Source organism: Hemiscyllium ocellatum, chromosome 31, assembly GCF_020745735.1.
Source record: "Hemiscyllium ocellatum isolate sHemOce1 chromosome 31, sHemOce1.pat.X.cur, whole genome shotgun sequence".
Taxonomy (NCBI): Eukaryota; Metazoa; Chordata; class Chondrichthyes; order Orectolobiformes; family Hemiscylliidae; genus Hemiscyllium; species Hemiscyllium ocellatum.
Genome location: NC_083431.1, coordinates 4,073,217 through 4,100,632, shown reverse-complemented (window position 1 = coordinate 4,100,632; position 27,416 = coordinate 4,073,217). Strand labels below are relative to the sequence as shown.

Genomic DNA, 27,416 nt, shown 5'->3' with positions numbered 1-27,416 from the left:
GGTTGGGGTGGATGGGCCGTGAGAAATTGCCCACAGTGTCACAGTCTGTGCAGGGTTAGCCACAGGAAATGTGGGATGAGAGGATTGGTATGGAATCGATGGGCTGAATGGTCTGTTCCCACATTGCAGGGATTCTGTGTTGTGATGGTTTGTGCCAGAGGTTGACAGTGTTGATGACCCTCTGTTCCTGTAGGTGCGGTCACTGTAAGGATGCAGAGCAGTGCTCCCCCAGCGATGGTTCCTGCCCAGCCTGTTTGCAGGGATGGACCGGGAGTCAGTGTGAGCGGCCGTGCCCCCCAGGAGCACACGGGGAAAACTGTACAGAGCACTGTCCCCACTGCAGGCATGGGGAACCCTGCAACGCCATCACTGGTCACTGCCGAAGCTGCAACCCTGGCTGGATTGGCCCCAGGTACAGTCACCCAGCCGACAGCTCCTCAAAGGCAGAAGCACTTACATTGCTGTAGCGCCGCACACAGCCTCCACTGCACAATTATCATTTCGGTTGGCCTTTGTTGAAAAACACAGGAGGTAGTTTACCTACAGCTCACTCCTCGAAAACAATCAGGGATGGATTAGGGCCCAGGGAACGTCCCGCTTCCTCAATTAGAGCCCGGTTTTCCAGGACAGACAGCTATAGGGACACTCAGAACTCGATTTAACATCACAGTATTCCCTCAGCACTGACCCTTCAACAGCTCGGCACTCCCTCAGCACTGACACTCTGACAGTGCCCACTCCCTCAGCACTGACCCTCCGACAGTGCCCACTCCCTCAGCACTGACCCTCCAACAGTGCCCACTCCCTCAGCACTGACCCTCCAACAGCTCGGCACTCCCTCAGCACTGACCCTCCGACAGTGCGGCGCTCCCTCAGCACTGACCCTCCGACAGTGCCCACTCCCTCAGCACTGACCCTCTGACAGTGCGGCAGTCCCTCAGCACTGACCCCATGACAGTGCAGCACTCCCTCAGCACTGACCCTCTGACAGTGCCCACTCCCTCAGCATTGACCCTCCGACAGTACGGTATTCCCTCGGCACTGACCCTCCGACAGTGCGGCACTCCCTCAGCACTGACCCTCCAACAGTGCCCACTCCCTCAGCATTGATCCTCCGACAGTACGGTATTCCCTCGGCACTGACCCACCGAATGTGCGGCGCTCCCTCAGCACTGACCCTCTGACAGTGCAGCACTCCCTCGGCACTGACCCTCCGACAGTGCCCACTCCCTCAGCACTGACCCTCCGACAGTGCCCACTCCCTCAGCACTGACCCTCCGACAGTGCGGTATTCCCTCAGCACTGACCCTCCAACAGTGCCCACTCCCTCGGCACTGACCCTCCGACAGTGCGGCACTCCCTCAGCACTGACCCTCCGACAGTGCGGCACTCCCTCAGCACTGACCCTCCGACAGTGCCACACTCCCTCAGCACTGACCCTCCGACAGTGCCCACTCCCTCAGCACTGACCCTCCGACAGTGCGGCACTCCCTCAGCACTGACCCTCCGACAGTGCGGCGCTCCCTCAGCACTGACCCTCCGACAGTGCGGCGCTCCCTCAGCACTGACCCTCCGACAGTGCGGCGCTCCCTCAGCACTGACCCACCGACAGTGCGGCGCTCCCTCAGCACTGGCCCTCCGACAGTGCGGCGCTCCCTCAGCACTGACACTCTGTCTGTGCCGCGTTCCCTCAACACTGACCCTCTGACAGTGCGGCACTCCCTCAGCACTGACCCTCTGACTGTGCCGCGTTCCCTCAACACTGACCCTCCGACAGTGCGGCACACTGAGGTTCCTACAGCCCTGCTTGACCCCCCCAGGTGTAAACAGGTCTGATCCAGACTGTGCCAGGGTAAGTGTTGAATGTTTGATGTTGGGGTGATTCGGAGTGCCTCTCAGTTCTGGAATGTTTAGTTTTGTCTTGGTTTCAGGTGTGACACCCGCTGTGTGTCTGGGACGTTTGGTCTTGGTTGTCAATCCATCTGTCCTGACTGTAACCATGGAAACTGTCACCATATCGCAGGGGAGTGTGTGTGCCATGAGGGATATACAGGAGCCAGGTAAGGAGACCCAACAAAAAATACACACCCATGAGTCCAACACAAATCCCTAACATCAACACACAGTCCGAATGAAAGACACTCGACAGGTTTGGAGACACAAGTGTTGGACTGGGGTGGACAATGTTAAAAATCTCTCAACATCGGGTTAGAGTCCAACAGGCTTATTTGGAAGCACCAATACACTACATCCACCTGATGAAGGAGCAGCACTCTGAAAGTTCGTGCTTCCAAATAACCCTGTTGGACTGTAACCTGAGGATGGGTGATTTTTATACGCTAGAGTCAATGTTTAATCAAGGTAAGGGTCACTCACTGTGTAACTGTACAGAGTCAGTGTTTATTCTGTGTAAGGGTCACTCAGTGTGTAACCATACAAAGGCAGTGTTTATTCAGGCTAAGGGTCACTCACTGTGTAACTGTACAGAGTCAGTGCTTATTCAGGGTAAGGGTCACTCTGTGTGTAACTGTACAGAGTCAGTGTTTATTCAGCAGTGTAAGGGTCACTCACTGTGTAACTGTACAGAGTCAGTGTTTATTCAGGCTAAGGGTCACTCACTGTGTAACCATACAAAGGCAGTGTTTATTCAGGGTAAGGGTCACTCACTGTGAAACCGGACAGAGTCAGTGTTTATTCAGGGTTAGGGTCACTCACTGTGTAACCGTACAGAGTCAGTGTTTATTCAGGGTAAGGGTCACTTGCTATGTAACCGTACAGAGTCAGTGTTTATTCAGGGTTAGGGTCACTCACTGTGTAACTGTACAGAGTCAGTGTTTATTCAGGCTAAGGGTCACTCACTGTGTAACCATACAAAGGCAGTGTTTATTCAGGCTTAGGGTCAATCACTGTGTAACTGTACAGAGTCAGTGCTTATTCAGGGTAAGGGTCACTCTGTGTGTAACTGTACAGAGTCAGTGTTTATTCAGCAGTGTAAGGGTCACTCACTGTGTAACTGTACAGAGTCAGTGTTTATTCAGCAGGGTAAGGGTCACTCACTGTGTAACCGTACAGAGTCAGTGTTTATTCAGCAGGGTAAGGGTCACTCACTGTGTAACCGTACAGAGTCAGTGTTTATTCAGGGTAAGGGTCACTCTGTGTGTAACTGTACAGAGTCAGTGTTTATTCAGCAGTGTAAGGGTCACTCACTGTGTAACTGTACAGAGTCAGTGTTTATTCAGCAGGGTAAGGGTCACTCACTGTGTAACCGTACAGAGTCAGTGTTTATTCAGCAGGGTAAGGGTCACTCACTGTGTAACCGTACAGAGTCAGTGTTTATACAGGGTAAGGGTCACTTGCTATGTAACCGTACAGAGTCAGTGTTTATTCAGGCTAAGGGTCACTCACTGTGTAACCATACAAAGGCAGTGTTTATTCAGGCTTAGGGTCAATCACTGTGTAACTGTACAGAGTCAGTGTTTATTCAGCAGGGTAAGGGTCACTCACTGTGTAACCGTACAGAGTCAGTGTTTATTCAGGGTAAGGGTCACACGCTGTGTAACTGTACAGAGTCAGTGTTTATTCAGCAGTGTAAGGGTCACTCACTGTGTAACTGTACAGAGTCAGTGTTTATTCAGGGTAAGGGTCACTCACTGTGAAACCGGACAGAGTCAGTGTTTATTCAGGGTTAGGGTCACTCACTGTGTAACCGTACAGAGTCAGTGTTTATTCAGGGTAAGGGTCACTTGCTATGTAACCGTACAGAGTCAGTGTTTATTCAGGGTTAGGGTCACTCACTGTGTAACTGTACAGAGTCAGTGTTTATTCAGGCTAAGGGTCACTCACTGTGTAACCATACAAAGGCAGTGTTTATTCAGGCTTAGGGTCAATCACTGTGTAACTGTACAGAGTCAGTGCTTATTCAGGGTAAGGGTCACTCTGTGTGTAACTGTACAGAGTCAGTGTTTATTCAGCAGTGTAAGGGTCACTCACTGTGTAACTGTACAGAGTCAGTGTTTATTCAGCAGGGTAAGGGTCACTCACTGTGTAACCGTACAGAGTCAGTGTTTATTCAGCAGGGTAAGGGTCACTCACTGTGTAACCGTACAGAGTCAGTGTTTATACAGGGTAAGGGTCACTTGCTATGTAACCGTACAGAGTCAGTGTTTATTCAGGGTTAGGGTCACTCACTGTGTAACTGTACAGAGTCAGTGTTTATTCAGGGTTAGGGTCACTCACTGTGTAGCCGTACAGAGTCAGTGTTTAATCAGGGTTAGGGTCACTCAGTGTGTAACCGTACAGAGTCAGTGTTTATTCAGGGTAAGGGTCACTCACCGTGTAACTGTACAGAGTCAGTGTTTATTCAGGGTAAGGGTCCCTTGCTATGTAACCGTACAGAGTCAGTGTTTATTCAGGGTTAGGGTCACTCACTGTGTAACCGTACAGAGTCAGTGTTTATTCAGGGTAAGGGTCACTCACCGTGTAACTGTACAGAGTCAGTGTTTATTCAGGGTAAGGGTCCCTTGCTATGTAACCGTACAGAGTCAGTGTTTATTCAGGGTTAGGGTCACTCACTGTGTAACTGTACAGAGTCAGTGTTTATTCAGGGTCAGGGTCACTCACTGTGTAACCGTGCAGAGTCAGTGTTTATTCAGGGTTAGGGTCACTCACTGTGTAACTGTACAGAATCAGTGTTTATTCAGGGTTAGGGTCACTCACTGTGTAACCATACAGAGTCAGTGTTTATTCAGGGTCAGAGTCACTCACTGTGTAACCGTACAGAGTCAGTGTTTATTCAGCAGGGTAAGGGTCACTCACTGTGTAACCGTACAGAGTCAGTGTTTATTCAGGGTTAGGGTCACTCACTGTGTAACCGTACAGAGTCAGTGTTTAATCAGCAGGGTCAGGGTCACTCACTGTGTAACCGTACAGAGTCAGTGTTTATTCAGGGTAAGGGTCACTCACTGTGTAACTGTACAGAGTCAGTGTTTATTCAGCAGGGTAAGGATCACTCACTGTGTAACTGTACAGAGTCAGTGTTTATTCAGCAGGTGAATGAGCTGAAAAATGTGTTGCGGGAAAAGCGCAGCAGGTCCTGCAGCATCCAAGGAGTACGAGAATCGATGTTTCGGGCAGAAGCCCTCCTGAAGAAGGGCTTATATCCGAAACGTCGATTCTCCTGCACTTTGGATGCTGCCTGACCTGCTGCGCTTTTCCAGCAACACATTTTTCACCTCTGATCTCCAGCATCTACAGTCCTCACTTTCTCCTAGTTTATTCAGCAGGGTAAGGGTCACTCACTGTGTAATCGTACAGAGTCAGTGTTTGTTCAGGGTAAGGGTCACTCACTGTGTAATCGTACAGAGGCAGTGTTTGTTCAGGGTAAGGGTCATTCACTCTGTTACATCTATAGAAAGATTTTGTGATTTGCAATCTAAGAGTTAGATGATTTGTCGTGTCTATTTACTATCAGGCTACAGTATAATTTCCCTTTTTGACAGTTTTTATCTTTTCGTATGTGTTTTGTTTCGGTCGTTTCCTCTAGATGTAACCTCACGTGTCTGAGTGGATTTTATGGTCTGAATTGTTCGACTTCCTGTCACTGTCTTGGAGCGGCCTGTGACCCTGTGACTGGAGACTGTCCTTTCAGTGAGTCTCTCGTTCTCTCACTCTCACTCCCGCCAACCGCATGCTTTCTCTCAGATTGGCTGACCTCATTCTCCTTCCAACACTCGGCCATGTTTCTAGCAGCCCCTTCATCTGTCCTGTTCCCCCCCGTGCGCATGCCCAGGATGTTTGGATCAGCACACTGAGTGGGACACTCCTTTCTGAGTGAGCTCGATGGGGTCTCTGAATGCCAGAGGAGTCTCCTCCTCTTTGAAGCTGGGTTTGGTTTGGATAAACAGGGCAAGTGCTGAGCTGGTTTGTGACTGCGCTGTGTGGCCTGTCTCTGTGTGAAGGGTTTATACCTGCTCTGGGTTGCCTGTGCATAGCCACAGGATGTAGCTGCATTTTTCAGGTAGCTGCTGTCCAGCGTGGTGACTCTCTCTCTGTTTCTCCAGGTCAGGGCGGCGTTGTGATCGCTGTTGTTGTGGTGTCGCTACTCATCCTGCTCTGCATCTTGTGCTGCTGTTGTTGTGGAAACGACAAGAACGATCCCAAGGACAGGTAGGGGGGGGTGTGACCGGGGACCCCCCCTCGCTTTCTCCAGCTGGTCTGGTCTCAGGCAGGGCAAGATCCCACAGCCTTTCACCAAGGAGCAGCTGGGAAGCATTCCCAAATCTTTCCGTTCCATCGCGGGATACAAGTGTCAGGGTCACCCTCAGTGTTTGACTCCCAGGCCTAATTGTCCTTGAACTGAGAACATGCTGGGAGAGTCCAGAGGGCAGTTGAGAGATAACCAGATTGCTGTGGGTCTGGAGTCAAGTGTAGGTCAGCCTGGGTGAGGATGGTAGATCTTCCTCCCAAAAAGATCTCCATGACCTAGCTGGGATTTTCCTGGCACTTACCACCATCGGGCCGGCATTTAATTCCAGATTTGTTGTTGAATTCATTTGCCTTGGTCAGATTTGAACCCACATCCCTAGAACATTACCCTGGGCCATGGAGAAGACCAGACCAACGACAATACCACTGCACCACATGCCCACAACAGAGCGAGGGACGGCTGGGTTAATATCTCACCATGTGACAACTCTGATAAGACAGACAAGGGGTTTTGTATGGACTGGGAAGAAGTCTCACACAGCACATTGTGAGACCATTCAGCCCTTTCCTGCTGGTGATAGCTCTCTGAAAAGCTGTACAATCAGTTCCATGTCCCTGCTCTTCCCCCCCTGTTCTGTGAATTCTCAGTAATTACCCAATGCTCTTGTGAGAGTCCATGTGGGAAGTGCTTGTCCTGCCCTCGCTGCATTATCCCCCAATCCTCATCTCCTTCCCATCAGGTTCCGTTCCTGATTATCCTCATGTTTCTCTGAGCACTGATCCTCCTCTTCCCCGGTGACCCTTACCAAAGCCCAACTCGATGTAATGTCCACTTGAGTGTCTTGGTCTGGGAGAGAATAGTCCCAGTGCCCGCAGTCTCTCATTCCATTCTCTAAGTCTCCTTTCTGTGCTGCTCCTTACACAGTCTCACAGTAACCTGTATATCCAACCTCACAGTGACCAGTATACCCAGCCTCACAGTTACCAGTATACCCAGCCTCAGAGTAACCAGTATACCCAGGTTCACAGTTACCAGTATACCCAGCCTCACAGTTACCAGTATACCCAGCCTCAGAGTAACCAGTATACCCAGGTTCACAGTTACCAGTATACCCAGCCTCACAGTTACCAGTATACCCAGCCTCACAGTTACCAGTATACCCAGGTTCACAGTTACCAGTATACCCAGCCTCACAGTAACCAGTATACCCAGGTTCACAGTTACCAGTATTCCTAGCCAGAGGTTGGAGTCAATTCTGGGTCCCTGGTGCTGAGAGGCAGCAGTGCCAACCACTGAGCCACCACGCTGTTCCAACAAGCATTTGGAATGGGGCACAGGAGTAGCAGGAGGCCATTTGGCCCCTCAGGCCTGCTGCACCATTCACTAAGATGAAGATCTGATCTTGGCCTGAACTGCACCTCCTTCCCTCCCCATGGACGGCCTCGGAGTGTCTGTAGCAAAGGGAGGGGTCTGTGGGCAGGACAGTCTGAGGGTCTGTTCCCTCCCATGGGTGGGATGTGCCAGGGACAGGGCTGGCAGTGTGTTCCTGACCTTACTCACTCTCTCCTGGATGTCGGTACAGGACACTGGAGGAGGAACATGGTCCGATTACACGGATGAAACACCACGTCCGGGGAGTTCTGCTCAATCTTGGCTCCGGAATACTGTGCTTCTCGTTCGGAAATCAGAAACTGCCCAAAGTGACCGGTGAGTGGAAAGGTGACCCCAGGAATCAATTTTGATCAGAAGCTCTGTCTGTACCTCCACACACACACACACACACACACACACACACACAAACTGACATACACACACACAGCAGACTGACCGACACACAAACACAGACACACACACAAACACACACAAACTGACATACACACACAGGCAGACAGACACACAGAGACAGACACACACACACACAGACAGACACAGACACACACACACAGACAAACACACACACAGACACACAGACACACACACACAGAACCACACACACACACACAGAGACTCAGACACACACACACAGACACACACATAGACAGACACACAGACACACACACACAGACCCACACAGACACACACACACACAGCAGACAGACACACAGACCCACAGACACACACAAACTGACATATACACACACACACACACACACACACACACACACACACACACACACACACACACACACACACCCAGTTTCTCTCTTCACACCTGCTGTCCCAGGATTCTGTCTGATGGACCTTTACTACACTCCGTCCATCGCCAGAACATCTTTCCCCAGATAAAGGAAACCCAACCCTGCTGTCTGTACCCCAGGGGTGCTCTCACTGTACATTGCAGTAACACATCCCTGTTCCTGCTCTCGCTATGAAAGCCAACAAACCATTTACCCTCTTCACCGCCTGCAATGTTTATTTTCAGCAGCTGACACCCAGGTGATGTATTTTTTAATTGCAAATACTTACTTTATTCATAACTTTTTTTTATATACATACACAGTTGCTGAAGCATTTCTGTACAGCCTTTGCAAATGACTAACAACAGATATTGAAAATGTGGCATGCCCTGCAGTTGTAAATAAACCCAAGGCATTTTGTACACACAAGGACAATACTTGTGTACCTGTGAGATACCTGGAGGCAGCCAGTAAATGAATGGGCCCCAAGTGGATCACCTCACATTGATCCACATTAGACTGCACTCACTCACTGACTCACTCACACTCACTCAGTATTTCCCAATCACACTCCAACATCCCTGCATCCACCTCACAGCTCACCCTCTCACCCAGCTTCGTGTCGTCTGCAGACTTGGAGAGATTACATTGTGTTTCTTGTCTAAATCATGGCTGTATTTTGTGAATAATCAGATATTGAAATGTTGGCTCTCTTGCCAATGGCCAACAGTGAGCAATGGAAGGTGAGGATTGACATGTTGCTCGGCCAATAACAGGGATGAAGTCGGTGATCCTTCCAGGATTGATGTGTTGGGGCACCAATGGCAGACATGAATATGTCCAATCAGAGTTAGTGACCCTAACCCCTCTCACCCTAAACCTATGCCCTCTAGCTCTGTACTCCCCAAACCCAGGGAAAAGACTTTGTCTATTTATCCTAACCATGGCCCTCATAATTTTGTAAACCTCTATAAGGTCACCCCTCAGCCTCTGACGCTCCAGGGAAAACAGCCCCAGCCTGTTCAGCCTCTCCCTGTAGCTCAGATCCTCCAACCCTGGCAACATCCTTGTAAATCTTTTCTGAACCCTTTCAAGTTTCACAACATCTTTCCGATAGGAAGGAGAACAGAATTGCACGCAATATTCCAACAGTGGCCTAACCAATGTCCTGTACAGCCGTAACATGACCTCCCAACTCCTGTAGGAAGAGAAAGTGAGGACTGCAGATGCTGGAGATTGAGCTGAAAATGTGTTGCTGGAAAAGCGCAGCAGGTCAGGCAGCATCCAAGGAGCAGGAGAATCGACGTTTCCGGCATGAGCCCTTCTTCAGGAGGGCTATCCTATCCTATCTACCTGCGACTCCATTTTCAAGGAGCTATGAACCTGCACTTTCCTCATTCCTGAAGAAGGGCTCATGCCCGAAACCTCGATTCTCCTGCTCTTTGGATGCTGCCTGATCTGCGCTTTTCCAGCAACACATTTTCAGCTCCCTACTTCTGTACTCAATACTCTGACCAATAAAGGAAAGCATACCAAACGCCTCCTTCACTTCCTTTCTACCTGTGACTCCACTTTCAAGGAGCTATGAACCTGCACTCCAAGGTCTCCTTGTTCAGCAACACTCCCTAGGACCTTACCATTAAGTGTAGAAGTCCTGCTAAGATTTGCTTTCCCAAAATGCAGCATCTCGCATTTATCTGAATTAAACTCCATCTGCCACTTCTCAGCCCATTGGCCCGTCTGGTCCAGATCCTGTTGTAATCTGAGGTAACCCTCTTCGCTGTCCATTACACCTCCAATTTTGGTGCATCTGCAAACTTACTAACTGTACCTCTTATGCTCGCATCCAAATTATTTATGTAAATGACAAAAAGTAGATGACCCAACACCGATCCTTGTGGCACTCCACTGGTCACAGGCCTCCAGTCTAAAAAACAGCCCTCCCCCACCACCCTCTGTTTTCTACCTTTGAGCCAGTTCTGTATCCAAATGGCTAGTTCTCCCTGTATTCCATGAGATCTAACCTTGCTAATCAGTCTCCCATGGGGAACCTTGGCGAACGCCTTACTGAAGTCCATACAGATCACATCTACCGCTCTGCCCTCATCAATCTTCTTTGTTACTTCTTTAAAAAACTCAGTCAAGTTTGTGAGACATGATTTCCCACGCACAAAGCCATGTTGACTATCCCTAATCAGTCCTTGCCTTTCCAAATACATGTACATCCTGTCCCTCAGGATTCCCTCCAACAACTTGCCCACCACCAAGGTCAGGCTCACTGGTCTATAGTTCCCTGGCTTGTCCTTACCGCCCTTCTTAAACAGTGGCACCACGTTTGCCAACCTCCAGTCTTCCGGCACCTCACCTGTGACTATCGATGATACAAATATTTCAGCAAGAGGCCCAGCAATCACTTCTCTTCAAAGTTTGTGCGAAGATTTGTAGCTCGGGTGCTTGTTGTAGTGGTTCTGTTCGCCGAGCTGGAAGTTTTTGTTGCAAACATTTCGTCCCCTGGCTAGGAGACATCATCAGTGCTCTGGAGCCTCCTGCGAAGCGCTTCTTTGATGTTTCTTCCGGTATTTATAGTGGTCTGTCCTTGCCGCTTCCGGGTGTCAGTTTCAGCTGTCTGCTGTAGTGATTGGTATATTGGGTCCAGGTCGATGTGTTTGTTGATGGAATTTGTGGATGAATGCCATGCCTCTAGGAAATTCCATCAACAAACACATCGACCTGGACCCAATATACCAACCACTACAGCGGACAGCTGAAACTGACACCCGGAAGCGGCAAGGACAGACCACTATAAATACCGGAAGAAACATCAAAGAAGCGCTTCGCAGGAGGCTCCACAGCACTGATGATGTCGCCTAGCCAGGGGACGAAACGTTTGTAACAAAAACTTCCAGCTCGGCGAACAGAACCACTACAATCACTTCTCTATCTTCCCACAGAGTTCTTGGGTACACCTGATCAGGTCCTGTGGATTTATCCACCTTTAACTGTTTCAAGACATCCAGCACTTCCTCCTCTGTAATCTGGACATTTTGCAAGATGTCACCATCTATTTCCCTACAGTCTATATCTTCCATATCCTTTTCACAGTAAATACTGATGCAAAATAATCATTTAGTATCTCCCCCACTTTCTGTGGCTCCACACAAAGGCAGCCTTGCTGATCTTTTTTTTTTGTAGATATTTTTATTGAAATTTAACATTTTTGCAAATTTACAAAAATAAACAAAACTCTCAAATACAAACATTGATGTACAATTAAATCATATATACAATAGTCATAATTTAACAAAGATAAGAGAAAGAAAGAAAACAAAAAAAAAAGAAACGAAAAAAGAAAGAAAAAAAAACCTCAACTTTCTACTAATCTAACCTATAACTAACCAGAGTGTATACCTAAGTCTCTTACATGCTCGGAATATATAAACATCGAATATAATAAAACCCGTATTCGTGCAGGATTCCTCTCCCAAGGGGCCTCGGAGCAGCCCGGTCTGAAATCTTCACTAAATAAAAGCCCTTGTTAGGATAGCCGAAATATCTGCATTTATATAATTCAAAAAGGGCTGCCATATTTTATAAAATAATTCAGTTTTTCGGTGCACCATATTTGTGAGGAAGTTAAGGGGGATATATTCCATAATTAATCTGTGCCAATTTGAAAGTCCAGGGGGGCCCTCAGCCACCCAGTTCACCAAAATATTTTTCCTTGCACAGAAAGAGAGAATAGAAAATAGTCTCTTCCCATGCATATCCAGAGATGAGAGGTTCGAAAAGCCCAAAAGGAGAGATACAGGGTCCACCCTAATTTCCGTCCCTAAAATTTCTGTCAGGGTATTTGCCACTTTAGACCAGTATCTGCGGATTTTCTGACAAGTCCACAGACAATGTACAAGAGTACCCACCTCTATTTTGCATTTAGGACACATTGGAGATGCTCCTGCCTTAAATTTTGCCAGTCGAGCCGGAGCTATATGGGCCCTATGAAGTATCTTTAGTTGGATAGCCTGAGTTCTGTTACAGATAGCAATTCTTCTAGCATTTTCCCAAATGTCATTCCACATATCCTCAGAGATTTCTAGCCCCAAGTCCTGCTCCCATGTTTTAAGCAGGTCATCCATGTCTCCTGAGACTCCATCATGTAGCAAATGGTATATAGTACTAACGGAGGATGCCCCCGCTGGTCGTAAGACATTACGTTCTCTGTCTGATTTATAAAGACTATCTATTAATGTAGTCTTCCTCTGTATATAATCTCGAACTTGGAAGTATCGAAAGAGATCCCCATTAGGTATTCCGAATTTCAGACGCAGCTGCTCAAAGGACATCAGGATCCCATCTTTAAATAGGTCCCCTAAGCATGAGATGCCCCTGGATCTCCAGAGTTTAAAGGTGGCATCTGTAATCCCCGGTTGGAATCCCCATGCGCCTACTATTGGTGCATGGGGGGATGTTTTATGTGAGTTACCCTCATTTTGCCGCATTATATTCCAGGCCTTAATTGTGTTTAATATTATGGGATTTTTACAGTGGTCTGTAATGATTTTCCTCTTATCTGAAAATAAAAGGTTAATAAGTGGGTATTTTACTTGGGAGGCTTCGATATCCAGCCAAATTGATTGTGGATCAGATGAAACCCAATCAGCTATGTAACTTAGTAGGGAGCTTAACTGATATTTCCTAAAGTCTGGGAAGTCCAGTCCTCCCCTTGCCTGTGGAAGCTGTAGCTTCTTCAGCTTAATAAGGGGCCGTCTATGGTTCCAAATAAAGGAGCCCAACCAGCCATATAATTTACGTAGGGCTAGCCTTGGCAGCATCAGCGGGAGCATTCTCATAGGATATAAGAGACGGGGCAGAACATTCATTTTAATTAATGCTATTCTCCCTAGCCAGGAAATCGGAAGGTCTCTCCATCGCTGGAGGTCTTGCCTTATCCTTTCCATTAATTGTACAAAATTAGCCCTATACAGCTGATCAAATACTGGCGTGATAAAAATACCTAAATATAAGAAGCCCTCCAGGGACCAACGGAAGGGAAAAGGGGATCCGTCCATTAAGTGGGGTATCATAGCCAGACCACCCATTGGCATGGCTTCCGATTTTGAAAAATTAATTTTATAGCCTGAGAATGCACTAAATGTATTAATAACTTGAATTAGACGAGGCACTGACATTAAAGGATTACTGAGGAATAAGAGAACGTCATCTGCATAGAGGGTAATTTTGTGTTTACCTGTACCAATCCTCGGGGCCGTTATATTAGGATCAGTCCGGATGGCTTCTGCTAATGGTTCGATTATCAGTGTAAACAACAATGGTGAGAGAGGACATCCTTGACGGCAGCCCCTACCCACACTGAAGCCATCCGATCTTAACCCATTAGTAATAACAGCTGCTTTGGGGTCATTATACAATGTTGAAACCCATTTGGTAAACACCTGTCCAACGCCAAACCTTTCCAATGTGTAAAATAAATATGACCATTCAACCCTATCAAATGCCTTTTCCGCATCCAATGAAATTACTACTCCTGGTATCTTTCCCTGATGACAGGCTTGGATCATATTCAAGACCCTTCTGATATTATTGGATGATCTGCGGCCCTTAATAAATCCCGTCTGGTCCTCCTTTATAATATATGGCAGTACCCTTTCTAGTCTTAGTGCTAACATTTTTGAGAGAATTTTAAAGTCTACATTTAGTAAGGATATTGGTCTGTAAGATGCACAATCTTCTGGGTCTTTTCCTTTTTTGAGGATAAGAGAAATATTTGCTTCTTTCAGCGTGGGCGGGAGACAGACCTGACTATGCGCAAAATTATACATATCCATAAGTGGGTCAGCCAATATTCCTGTAAATTCTTTATAGAATTCAGCTTGAAAACCTTCCGGGCCCGGTGCTTTTCCGCTCTGAAGTTGCCTAATTGCCTCAAGTATTTCTTGGACTGTTAAAGGGGTATTTAGGGCCGACACCTGTTCCGGAGTCAGGCCCAGGAAGGTCAAATTTTTAAAAAATGACTGCATCCTCCTAATCCTATCTTCACAATCCTGCGATCTATATAGTTCAGAATAAAATTCTTTAAAGGTCGCATTGATCTTTTTATGATCATGAGTCAGGGTACCTGTACTTTCCTTGATGGTTGGAATAGTTTGAGGGGCTTTCTTTTTCTTTGCAAGAAATGCTAAGTATCTACCCGGTTTGTCGCCATATTCATATAATCTTTGTTTCGCAAATAATATTTCCCTTTTAGCCGTTTGAGTAAGCGCGGTGTTTAAAGCTGTCCTAAGTGCTGTAATCCTCTGCAATTTTGTGATAGAAGGTCTATCAGCGTATGCTGTTTTGGCTGCTTTTAGGCGAGCTTCGAGCAGACGCTGTTGCTCTCCCTTCATTTTCCTCTGGGTCGCTGAATAGGAGATGATCAAACCTCGTGCATAAGCTTTGATGGTCTCCCACATCATTGACGGATTGCTAGCCGTACCAGTATTAATTTCTAAAAAAGTTTTAAGTTCTTGGGAGAAGTACTTTGAAAATTTGCTATCTTTTATCAGGAAGGGGTCCATACGCCAATGCCGAGCGGATGTCCCATTGTTCTTTACCTTAGTTTCCATGTATACAGCGGCATGGTCAGAGATTGCTATAGTACCTATTTTACAGGTTGCTATAGAGTTTAGAAAAATCGATGGGGCAAAAAACATATCAATTCTTGTGTGACATTTATGTGGATTAGAGTAGAAAGAAAAATCTCTACCCTGTGGATGGAGACATCTCCATACATCTACCAATCCTAATTCTTTATTCAGGTCCGCCAGTTGTCTAGATCTGGGAGATACTCCAGCGGCACTCTTGGGAATCCTGTCTATTTCCGGATCCATAATACAATTAAAGTCTCCCCCTATAATTGTATGACGGGCACCAAAGGCCATCAGTTTTGAAAAAGCTTCCGTTATGAATTTAAAGGGGTGTGCCGGGGGGCAGTACACATTTAAGATCCCATATTCCTCTCCATTTATGAGGGCTTTAATCAAAATATATCGTCCAGATTCGTCTTTTATCTGATTTAGAATTTTCAAAGGGAAGTTCTTCCGGACAAGGATAACGACTCCCCTGCTTTTTGAATTAAAAGAGGAAAAAAAGGCCTGATCAAATCCGCCCTGTCGTAATTTTAAGTGTTCTTTATCCGACAGGTGTGTCTCCTGTAGGAGAGCTATATCAACTCTCTCCTTCTTAAGATTTGATAATATTTTCTTCCTTTTAACTGGCGAATTACTCCCCCTGACATTCCAGGTGCACCACTTAACCGACTGTTCAGCCATAATCATCTGGACAGATCCGAGACCCCTCGGGAGGGGAAACCCTATCTAGAACATCCCGAGCATGGAGCTTACAAGATTTACAAAAGTAAAGACTCTCTGATACACTCAAAACAATATAACAAAAAACTCTTTCTAAGTATAAAAAATATAAAACATTCCGAATTGGAGATTTTCTCCCTTGTTCCCAGGGAGCGTCACTTCCTCTCCCACAGTCCATCTTACCCTCTTCCAATCAGTGCCCCACCCTTGACCCAGGTGTTCCCCAATAAAATGAGGAGAATTCAAATATAATATAAAGCTAGAGTTAACAGTGAACACCCCACCCCCACCCACACCCACATCTAAATATATTTGGGAATATTAATACCATATATAACTATAAGATTACAATCTCAACATGTAATACTTAAATATAATACCACAAAATAACAGGGGAAAGAAAAACAACCCCGCTCCTAAAAACAGAAGTAAAATAGAATAAAGTAACCACCTCTCCCCATCAACATTAACCAAACGCCCCAACATATATATATACATACACACATAGGGGGAAAGATAAGTAAAGATGAAGGGATGTAAACCAAAATAATGGGAAAGGCAGACCAGCGTCCACAATCTCTTACAGTTTATTTAAGAGTGTCCAAGAATTCCTTAGCCTTCTCCGGTGATCCGAAGTTATATATGGATCCTTCGTGGCTAAGGCGTAGCGTCGCTGGATATCGTAAGGAGTACTGGATATTTAAGTCCCTTAAACGCTTCTTCGCCTCATCGAATGCCTTCCTCTTTCGGACCAAAGCTGGGGAGAAGTCCTGGAACAGCATGATCCTGGATCCTTTGTGGGTCATAGCTTGGGGATCTTTTCCCAGATTTCTTGAGGCTTCCAGGAGCATCTGCCTCTCCCTATAGCTCTGCAGCTGGAACAGGACCGGGCGTGGGCGCTGGGTTGAGCCGGGCCCACGTACTGTGACCCGGTAGGCCCATTCCACCCTTACCTGGCCTGATCCATTATGCAGATTTAAAAGTTGTGGCAGCCAATGCTCTAAGAATGCTGTCAGCTGGCCTCCCTCTTCCTGCTCGGGAAGGCCCAACAACCGAATATTTTTTCTACGACATCGATTTTCGAGGTCATCAATGTGGTTTTCTAGGTTCTGGACTCGATTCTCGAGAAAACGGATGTGGTCGGCTGTTGATTTTATCGCAGTCTCTGAGGCTGCGGCCTTCGACTCCACCTCTCTGACTCGGCACTCCAATTCCTGAATGTCTCTGCCCTGCTTCTGCAGCTCGGCTGATAGTGCTTCTCTGCTCTGCCGAGACTCATCGATAAAAGCATCAATCTTCGCCTCCCACCTGGCAAACATCTCCTCAAAGCTCATCTTCATTGGTAAATCTCCTGAAGTAGCTGAAGACATCTTTGTTGCAGCTGAAGAGGGAGAGGGTGGGGGAGGGGTCTCTGCTTTCTTAGAGCCGCCTGTTCCCTTCCCTTTACTCATTTTCCAGCTAGTATTAGACTATTTAAATGTACTAATAGGTAACTATTTAAGGTTAACAACTATTATAAATGGTTTAGTGAGTGTGGTGGGGGTGGATAGCCCACTTTTCCCAAGTTTTGGGTAGAGCACTGTGGACTCAGTCTTGCTGGGTCGCCGCCATCTTGGATCCCCCCTTGCTGATCTTTGAGGGGCCCTATTCTCTCCCTAGTTACCCTTTTGTCCTTAATATATTTGTAAAAACCCTTTGGATTTTCCTTAAATCTATTTGCCAATGCTATCTCATGTCCCCGTTTTGCCCTCCTGATTTCCCTCTTAAGTATACTCCTACTTCCTTTGTACTCTTCTAAGGATTCACTCGATCTATCCGTCTATACCTGACATATGCTTCCTTCTTTTTCTTAATCAAACCCTCAATTTCTTTTGTCATCCAGCATTCCCTATACCTACCAGCCTTCCCTTTCACCCTGACAGGAATATACTTTCTCTGGATTCTTGTTATCTCATTTCTGAAGGCTTCGCATTTTCCAGACATCCCTTTACCTGCGAACATCTGCCCCAATCAGCTTTTGAAAGTTCTTGCCTAATACCGTCAAAATTGGCCTTTCTCCAATTTAAAACTTCAATTTTTAGATCTGGTCTATCCTTTTCCATCACTATTTTAAATCTAATAGAATTATGGTCGCTGGCCCCAAAGTGCTCCCTCACTGACACCTCGGTCACCTGCCCTGCCTTATTTCTCAAGAGGCGGTCAAGTTTTGCACCTTCTCTAGTAGGTACATCCACATTGAATCAGAAAATTGTCTTGTACACGCTTAAGAAATTCCTCTCCATCTAAACCTTTAACACTATGGCAGTCCCAGTCGATGTTTGGAAAGTTAAAATCCTCTACCATAACCACTCTATTATTCTTACAGATAGCTGAGATCTCCTTACAAGTTTGTTTCTCAATTTCCCTCTGACTATTGGGGTGTCTATAATACAATCTCTAAGGTGATCATCCCTTTCTTATTTCTCAGCTCCACCCAAATAACTTCCCTGGATGTATTTCCGGGAATATGCTCCCTCAGCACAGCTATAATGCTATCCCTTATCAAAAATGCCACTCCCCCTCCTCTCTTGCCTCCCTTTCTATCCTTCATGTAGCATTTGTATCCTGGAACATTCAGCTGCCAGTCCTGCCCATCCCTGAGCCATGTTTCCGTAATTGCTATGATATCCCAGTCCCATGTTCCTAACCATGCCCTGAGTTCATCTGCCTTCCCTGTTAGGCCCCTTGCATTGAAATAAATGCAGTTTAATTTATTAGTCCTACCTTGTCCCTGCCTGCCCTGACTGTTTGACTCACTTCTGTTCTCAGCTGTACCCATCTCAGATCGATCTCTTTCCTCACTATCTCCCTGGGTCCCACCCCCCCACCTTACTAGTTTAAATCTTCCCAAGCAGTTCTAGCAAATTTCCCTGCCAGTATATTAGTCCCCTTCCAATTTAGGTGCAATCCGTCCTTCTTGTACAGGTCACTTCTACCCCAAAAGAAATTCCAATGATCCAAAAATGTGAATCCTTCTCCCATACACCAGCTCCTCAGCCATGCATTCATCTGCTCTATCCTCCTATTCCTGCCCTCACTACCTCGTAGCACTGGGAGTACTCCAGATATTACTACCCTTGAGGACCTCCTTTTTAAATTTCTGCCTAACTCTCTGTAATCTCCCTTCAGAGTCTCAACCTTTTCCCTTCCAATGTCATTGGTTCCAATGTGGACAATGACCTCCTGCTGGCCCCTCTCCCCCGTGAGAACATTCTGCACCCTCTCTGAGACACCCTTGATCCTGGCACCAGGGAAACAACACACCATTCTGCTTTTTCTCTGCTGGCCACAGAAACGCCTGTCTCTACCTTGGACTAGAGAGTCCCCTCACACAATCGATTTCTTGAAACCCGACATACCCGTCGTTGCGTTAGGAGTGATGTGTAACTCTTTGTCCTTTCTTGCAGTTTCCCACCATGACGCTGATGTCAGTTTCAACTGCAGTTTCATTGACTCTCCCTCAGCTGGATGGGAGTCTGTCTCATTCTCCTCCTTCGGCACTGATGAGGGGGAACCTGTCTACTGTGTCCCTCCTCAGGAAGGTGAGGACCAATCTCGTGTTCAGTCCATGTGGGTACAGAGACAGGGACAGGCACAGGATACAAAGACACCCCCACCTTGCCCCACTCTGCCCCAACACCTGGAGTCCCCTCATACGTAGGGACATGGTCAGTCACTCTCCATGGGTCCATGGGAAAAGCAAAGACTATCCAGGAATTATTTATTGTGATAGCAGATGACTCAGGAAGCTGCCTTTTGGTGCTTTACACTGGAGCATCCTGGATGTGAGATGATTATTGCCTTTAGCAAAGACAATAAACCAAAGAATAGATGCAGAGGTAATAGTGACGACCTCTAACATCAAAGCACAATCAGTCACAAGGTTAGAGTGGGACGATCACCAATGATCACACAACGTTCAGCACCGTTCCTAACTCCTCAGGGACTGAAACAGTCCACGTTCAAATGCAACAAGATCTGCACAATATTCAGCCTTGGGCTGACAAGTGGCAAGTAATATTCACGCCACACAACTGCCAGGCTGTGACCATCACCAACAAGAGACAATCTAACCACCATCCCTTGACATTCAATGGTGTTACTATTGTGGGGTAATAACCCCCACGATCAACATCCAGGGTGGGGGGGATTACCACTCCCCACATAAACACAGTGGCTCCAAGAGCAGGTCAGAGACTAGGAGTACTACAGCGAGTAACTCCCCTCCTGACTCCCCAAAGCCTGTCCCACCATCTACAAGGCACAAGTCAGGAGGGTGATGGGATACTCCCCACTTGCCCTGGATGGGGGCAGCTCCAACAACACTCAGGAAGCTCGACACCATCCAGGACAAAGCAGCCACTTGACTGGCCCCACATCCACAAACATCCCCTCCCTCCCCCACTGACGCTCAGTAACAGCAGTGTGTACCAGCTACAAGATGTGCTGCAGAAATTCACCAAAGATCCTCAGGCAGCACCTTCCAAACCCACATCCACTTCCATCGAGAAGGACAAGGGCAGCAGATACATGGGAACACCACCCCCTGCAAGTTCCGCTCCGAGCCCCTCCCCATCCTGACTTGGAAATATATCGCTGTTCCTTCACTGTCACTGGGACAGAATCCTGGAATTCCCTCCCTAAGGACATTGTGGTCAACCCACAGCACATGGACTGCAGCAGTTCAAGAGGACAGCTCACCCCCACCTTCTCAAGGGGTTCCTAGGGACGGGCAATAAATACTGGGGCCCAGCCAGTGACACCCACATCCCATGAATGAATTAAAGGAAAAACATCAAAGACATAGCAATCGCAATGAAGAAACTGTATCCCAGTGAGAGACAGCCCCTTCAGGAACTGTATCCCAGTGAGAGTCAGCCCCTTCAGGAACTGTATCCCAGTGAGAGACAGTCCCTTCAGGAACTGTATCCCAGTGAGAGACAGTCCCTTCAGGAACTGTATCCCAGTGAGAGACAGCCCCTTCAGGAACTGTATCCCAGTGAGAGTCAGACCCTTCAGGAACTGTACCCCAGTGAGAGACAGCCCCTTCAGGAACTGTATCCCAGTGAGAGTCAGACCCTTCAGGAACTGTACCCCAGTGAGAGACAGCCCCTTCAGGAACTGTATCCCAGTGAGAGTCAGCACCTTCAGGAATTGTATCCCAGTGAGAGGCAGCCCCTTCAGGAACTGTATCCCAGTGAGAGGCAGCCCCTTCAGGAACTGTATCCCAGTGAGAGACAGTCCCTACAGGAACTGTATCCCAGTGAGAGACAGCCCCTTCAGGGTTGGGAGTTACAAACAAAGGTGATTTGGGATGAGGTGATGATTTGAACATTTTTTCCTGTTTTTTCCAGGAAGCTTGTTGCTGACTCCTGAAGCCGGTTTTCAGGAATTGAGTTCCCGCTGTAACTATTTCCCGGTGGAGCAGTCGGAGCCGAACAGTGAGGACACTGTGCAGCCGCTGAACATTCCTCGGACCTCCAGCATTGTGAAAGCTCACCGGCCCTCTGTCTCGTTTGCTGAGGGCACCAAATTCGGGCCTGAGTGGAGGCGGGGCTCGATGCCCGAGAGCAGGGTCATCCCTGCGGCCAATGCCCAGCGGAAAAGGAAGCTGTCCTGGACTCTCAGTAAGTTATCGCCCATTGAGTCGGTACCAGGGCAGTCTGAATGCCAGCCTTACCAGTGTATCGATGTGCCCGGTGTCTACCCTGACGGCAGAGCTCCATCCCACCACAGTCTGACCTCTCCCGGGGCACGTGCTGGGGAGCACACAGCTCCCTCCCCCATGGCCCCCAGAGACCCCCAGGGTCTGGAGCCGAGGGGCTCCCCGGTCACACCGGCAGGGACCAGGATTGGTGGCAGTAGCCAGAAGGCGCCGACACGGGAACCTCAGCGCTCCTCCAGGATCTGGGCCAGCACCGCAGATGGAATCGGAGTCGGCACGGTCCAGGCAATGCTGAGGAGGTTCGGAAGTTTCCAGAAGCAACGGTCAGCTCCCCAGGAGGAGCTGGGTCCTCGCGCCCGGGGACAGAACGTCTCCAAACTGCAGCGCACGCTGGAGAAGAAGCTGAGGTCGTGTGCGTCAGCGGGTGAGGCTGCCTCTCCCAGTGTGCACTGTTCCCCAGGGTCCCAGCAGAGCCCAGCAGGCAGTACCAGCACCCTGCCCAGGAAGGCCCTGATCCCAACCACACCCATCCTCCACAAACTGGTGGCCAATGTCACAGAGGGCACACAGGGGCGGCTGGACATGCTGCACCCCTCCAGCCAATCCGAACCCTCTCCCGGGCTGGAGCCCGAGATCCCGGGCGGGCAGCAGGAACCCCGGCAGAATGCTCTGTGAAGGAAACCCGGAGATAGAGAGAGAGGTTCACACTGACCCAGAGGGTGGGGGCAGACAGCGACCACTCTCTGCCCCCCCCACCCCCCAGGGTGGTAGCGGGGGAGAGGGGAGGGTGGTCAATGCTGAGCCTGACTTGGTCAAACATATAAAACACCCCACCCTGGCAGACACCCTGGGGAGGGTGGGGGGACGGGAGAATGGAGGGATCAGGTCAGTGGGGGATCGGGTCAACAGTCAGGGATAGTGATGGGCTGCTAGATCCTAGTTTTACATTATTGTGAAAATCCCCCGCTCCATCTCATTGGCTGGGCAACAATGAAGTGGTGACCAATGGGAATGACCGAGGGGAGTGACCAAGGGAGGTGACTGATGGGGCTGTTTGAGAGAGATGACCGAGGGGACTGACCGAACAAATCAAACAGGAGTATGGCAAGGTGTTGGGGGAGGGGTCAGTGGTGAGATGGGGAAGGGTCAGTGGTGAGATGGGGTGGGGTCAGTGGTGAGATTGGGTGGGGAGGGTCAGTGGTGGGGTGGGGAGGGTCAGTGGTGAGATAGGACGGGGTCAGTGGTAAGATGGGGGTGGGGAGGGTCAGTGGTGAGATCGGGGCGGGGTCTGGTGAAATCAGGGTGGGGTCATGGTGAGATGGGGAAGGGTCAGTGGTGAGATGGGGGTGGGGAGGGTCAGTGGTGAGATCGCGTTGGGCTTAGTGGTGAGATGGGGTGGGGTCAGTGGTGAGATGGGGAGGGGTCAGTGGTGAGATGGGGAGGGGTCAGGGGTGCGATGGGGGTGGGGTCAGTGCTATGATGGGGGGTTGGTGTGGGGGATCGGTTGTAATATCAGGATGAGGGGGGAGGGAGGCATGTTTTCCCAGTGTGATATTGCCGAGGGGGTCAGTATGCAGTCCGAGAGCAGCACTGACAATATTTCTGTGTATATGTGAAATATTATTTTCTATATAAAGTAAATATAAACTTTGTACGAGAGTTTGTTTCAAATGATTGGCGAGAGTTGGAATACACACAGCATTTGTGTGTGATTCAGGTGAAATCCCACTCAGTTTCTCACATTCGGAGCGGACCAGGTGATGTTGTGAGATTGGGGCACTTTTCATTTCATGTTCACTTTCCCACGTCTGCAACATCATTCCTTCACAGCTGATAAATGCCCATTAAGGGGCAAGTGTAATCTGGGAAACCAGGGATAATACACACTCTTTCCCATCCAGTTCCCCTCTCATGTTCAGCAAAAAGCAATCAGCTCAGTGTAACACCTCATCCGATAGGCTACACCTACGACAGTGCGGCGCTCCCTCAGTACTGACCCTCCGACAGTGCCCACTCCCTCAGCACTGACTCTCAGACAGTGCAGCACTCCCTCAGCACGGACCCTCCAACAGTGTGGCGCTCCCTCAGCACTGACCCTCCGACAGTGTGGCGCTCCCTCAGCACTGACCCTCCGACAGTGCGGCACTCCCTCAGCACTGACCCTCCGACAGTGCGGCACTCCCTCAGCACTGACCCTCTGACAGTGCGGCACTCCCTCAGCACAGACCCTCCGACAGTGCGGGCACTCCGTCAGCTCTGACCCTCCGACAGCGCCCGCTCCCTCAGCACTGACCCTCCGACAGTGCGGCACTCCGTCAGCTCTGACCCTCCGACAGTGCCCGCTCCCTCAGCACTGACCCTCCGACAGTGCGGCACTCCCTCAGCACTGACCCTCCGACTGTGCCCGCTCCCTCAGCACTGACCCTCCGACAGTGCGGCACTCCGTCAGCTCTGACCCTCCGACAGTGCCCGCTCCCTCAGCACTGACCCTCCGACAGTGCGGCACTCCGTCAGCTCTGACCCTCCGACAGTGCCCGCTCCCTCAGCACTGACCCTCCGACAGTGCGGCACTCCCTCAGCACAGACCCTCCGACAGTGCAGCACTCCCTCAGTACTGACCCTCCGACAGTGCAGCACTCCCTCAGTACTGACCCTCCGACAGTGCAGCACTCCCTCAGTACTGACCCTCCGACAGTGCAGTCTAATCTCTGGCCTTCAGTTTGCAGTTGTAAATGTTTCTGACTGAGCCCTATCCTAAAGTCCTCTGAGAGAGGAAATGAACATTTTTCCCAGCGCTAAAAATAACAATGCTGCCAGACCATCCTCCTGAGCCATCAAACAAAGTTCTGTTGTTCAGCGGCAAGCGATTCCTGAAGTGTTTACTGGAGTGTCCACGGTAAAGAATCCAAAAGTGACCAACAGCATCCGCACTCTCATTGTCTTCTGTGACCTTCCTGTATGAAGCAAAGGCTAATCTCTTCCTCTCTTTTTAAGGCTGGTTAACCCAAAACCTGAAGTAACTTCCTCAACCTGGGTTTTTGTTGTAATAATTTTGATTAATCAGGGGATTCTGTTGTTAGTGCAACATCACCTTCGGGAGGTCACTTCAAGATGGGCGATAATGTCAGCCTTACCAGTGACACCCATATCCGGGAATGATTTTAGAAAAACAATTTCTGTCAAAGTCTCATTTCTCAGCACACTCTGAAAGACCATTTACACTCTCCTGTCTCACTGACACATCAGAGAAACACTCTCCCCACAATAACGTCTCAAAATATCTGGCAAATTAAAGAGATGTTTTTGGATAAAAATCATTGACATACCAATTAACCCTGAACCTTGAGGGAGTGCCTGAATATCCCTGGCTAGAATTAGGCTCCTCAGCCCATCCAGTCTACACCAACCCTCCAGATGGCACCCCACCCAGACACAGCTTCTATCCTGTAATCCTGTGTTTCCCATTGCAAACCCACACAATCCCTGGGAATTGTGCACATTGCCCACCCTAACTTGCACATCTTGTGACTGTGGGAGGGAACCCATGCAGACACGGAGAGAATGTACATACTCCACACAGACAGTCGCCTGAGGCTGGAATCGAACCTGGGTCCCTGGTGCCGTGAGGCAGCTGTGCTAACCACTGAGACACATTGTATTCCAGCTGCCATGTCCGTGCCCAGTCCCTAACCAAGCCTGTCCAAGTCCACTTAATGTTTTAGATCTTCCTTGCAACACATATTTCTTACTTTGCTTTCGATCATCTACAGCGTTGGGAATATGATCTACAGCTTTCCCATTCCCCCCGCTACTCCCTGCCATCCAGATCATTGGCAAACGCTGTGAGTTGGAGCCCAAGTACTGGTCCTTGTGGTACCCCACTAGACGCACAAGAATGTCTCATTTATTCCTTTTGTTTTCTGTCTCTTTGTCACTCCTCAGTCCATGTACATTACCTCCAACACTGTGTGTGTTAATGTTACTAATTAATTCAAAGTTTGTGAGAAGATTTGTAGCTCGGGTGCTCATTGTTGTGGTTTTGTTCACCGAGCTGGGAGTTTGTGTTGCAGACGTTTCGTCCTCTGTCTAGGTGACATCCTCAGTACTTGGGAACCTCCTGTGATTACTAATTAATCTCCTGTGGGGAAACTTATCAAAGCACTCTGAAAGTCCAAACAGACTACATCCATCTAATCCCCTTTACCATGTTTGTTTGTAACATCCTCAAAACAGTTTAAACTTTCTCAAATATAATTCTCCATTGCCAAGCCCGTGCTGTTTGCACCTAATCATGTCATTTTTACCTAAGTCTCCACTGATCATATCCTTAATAGATTGGATTCCCTACAGTATGGAAACAGGCCCTTCAGCCCAACAAGTCCCCACTGGCCCTCTGAAGAGCAACCCACCCAGACCCCTACATTTATTGCTGACTAATGAACCCAACACTACAGGTACTTTAGCACAGCCAATCCATCCTAACCTGCACATTTTTGGATTATGGGAGGAATCTGGAGCAAACCCACGCAGACATGGGGAGAATGTGCAAATTCCACACAAACAGTCCCCAAGGCTGGAATTGAACCCAGGTCCCTGGTGCTAAAAGACAGCAGTGCTAACCACTGACCCACTGTGCTGCCCACAGCGATCAGTTGCAGTATTTTCCCTATTCCTGTTTGAAAAGGCTGTGTTTGCTGTTCCTTATTCTTCTTCCTGCTCCTTTCTTAAATAGTGAGGCGACATTTATAAACCTGCCAATCACAGCATTAAACAGCATCTGCTCTGTGATTTCTGTTTATTAAGCTCCACATTTTACATCTCAATGGCATCGTTGTGAAACAGAAACAACTGTATTAAATGTAAAAAAGTCTATTTATTTATTTATTCAGTGCATAACATTTTCTGAAAGTTTTAATTCGATCATTTTCGAACACCACAGCCTTGTCATTCCCGATATTTAGTCTTTAAGAGAGTGAAGTCTCGGATCACTTTGTTCAGATAGGTTTCCAGGTCCCGGAAGATGATGTAGCCTTGTAGCTTGCTGTGCCAATCGTGGCCTGGGTTCAGGACGTTGTTGGGGAGAGTCAGGTCCAGGGGTTCAGGGGACGTACTGTTCAGAGCTGAGATCTGGAAAGACACGAAGCATATAGAATCTGAACGGGGTGGGGGGGAGAGGAGTCAGGCAATGTGGCTCTACACATTCACAAAGCATTATCGATAACAACACATCAGTAATGCTTGAACCCTAAAGCTCACTCCCCAGCCTGTATTACAGTGTCTGAGAGCCAGTGGGGTTACTGATGGGACTCTCTGTCAGAACAGTGGAAATGTCAGAGAGAGAGAGAGAGTTAAATGCAGAGATAGAAAATGGATTGTTTTGCTGAAATTCCTAAAATGAAGCGTTAGGAAGGAAGCAGGTGATAAATCGACAGGCAGCAATGGGAAGACCATCAGCTGCACTCCCCAGGGACTTGCTCCCAACAAGGGATGTGGAAGGGAGTTCAATAAGTGAAATTGAGCATGTGTTTGAGAGAACTCAATCCACAGGGGCCATGGAGCTGGCTGGATTGTTCCACAGAGGGTCAGTACTAGCTGAATGGGCTGAGTGGCCTCCACGTGTATTGTAAAGCAGCGAGAGTCTCCTGGCACCAGCTCCTTGCCCATTGGGTAATGGAGGAGATGGCTGTGTGATACCCCACCCCACACCCAGCCCTTCCTGTACCTGGGAGTTCAGCTGGGAGATCAAATCCCGGAGATCCAGAGAAACCACCTCCATGGACTTGCTCATTGCTGATTCCTGGCAATCTGCCAGTTCATCGATCCTCTTGAAATCCACGTGGATCCAGAAGGTGTAGAGATCCTTGGTATTGAGCAGCAAGCGATCCACATCCTGGAGGTGACAGCAAAGGCCAGGTGAGTCCAGGAGGGACAGCACGGGGTGGACAGAGAGAGGGCGGGGGGGAGCG

The 27,416-nt window shown here is 48.5% G+C and overlaps 1 protein-coding gene across 2 annotated transcripts in view; it reads left to right on the top strand.

The window, feature by feature from the left end:
• scarf1 (scavenger receptor class F, member 1) overlaps positions 1 to 22,570 on the top strand; it is a 39,850-nt gene extending 17,280 nt beyond the window's left edge. For both annotated transcript variants that reach the window (XM_060848011.1, XM_060848010.1), the window contains 7 exons: positions 194 to 412; positions 1,932 to 2,060; positions 5,543 to 5,646; positions 6,060 to 6,165; positions 7,788 to 7,912; positions 19,193 to 19,327; positions 21,140 to 22,570. In XM_060848011.1, coding sequence (XP_060703994.1) covers positions 194 to 412; positions 1,932 to 2,060; positions 5,543 to 5,646; positions 6,060 to 6,165; positions 7,788 to 7,912; positions 19,193 to 19,327; positions 21,140 to 22,125 — 1,804 coding nt within the window. In that variant the 3' untranslated portion in view covers positions 22,126 to 22,570. The remainder of the gene's footprint in view (positions 1 to 193; positions 413 to 1,931; positions 2,061 to 5,542; positions 5,647 to 6,059; positions 6,166 to 7,787; positions 7,913 to 19,192; positions 19,328 to 21,139) is intronic.
• Positions 22,571 to 27,416: the final 4,846 nt, after the last annotated feature.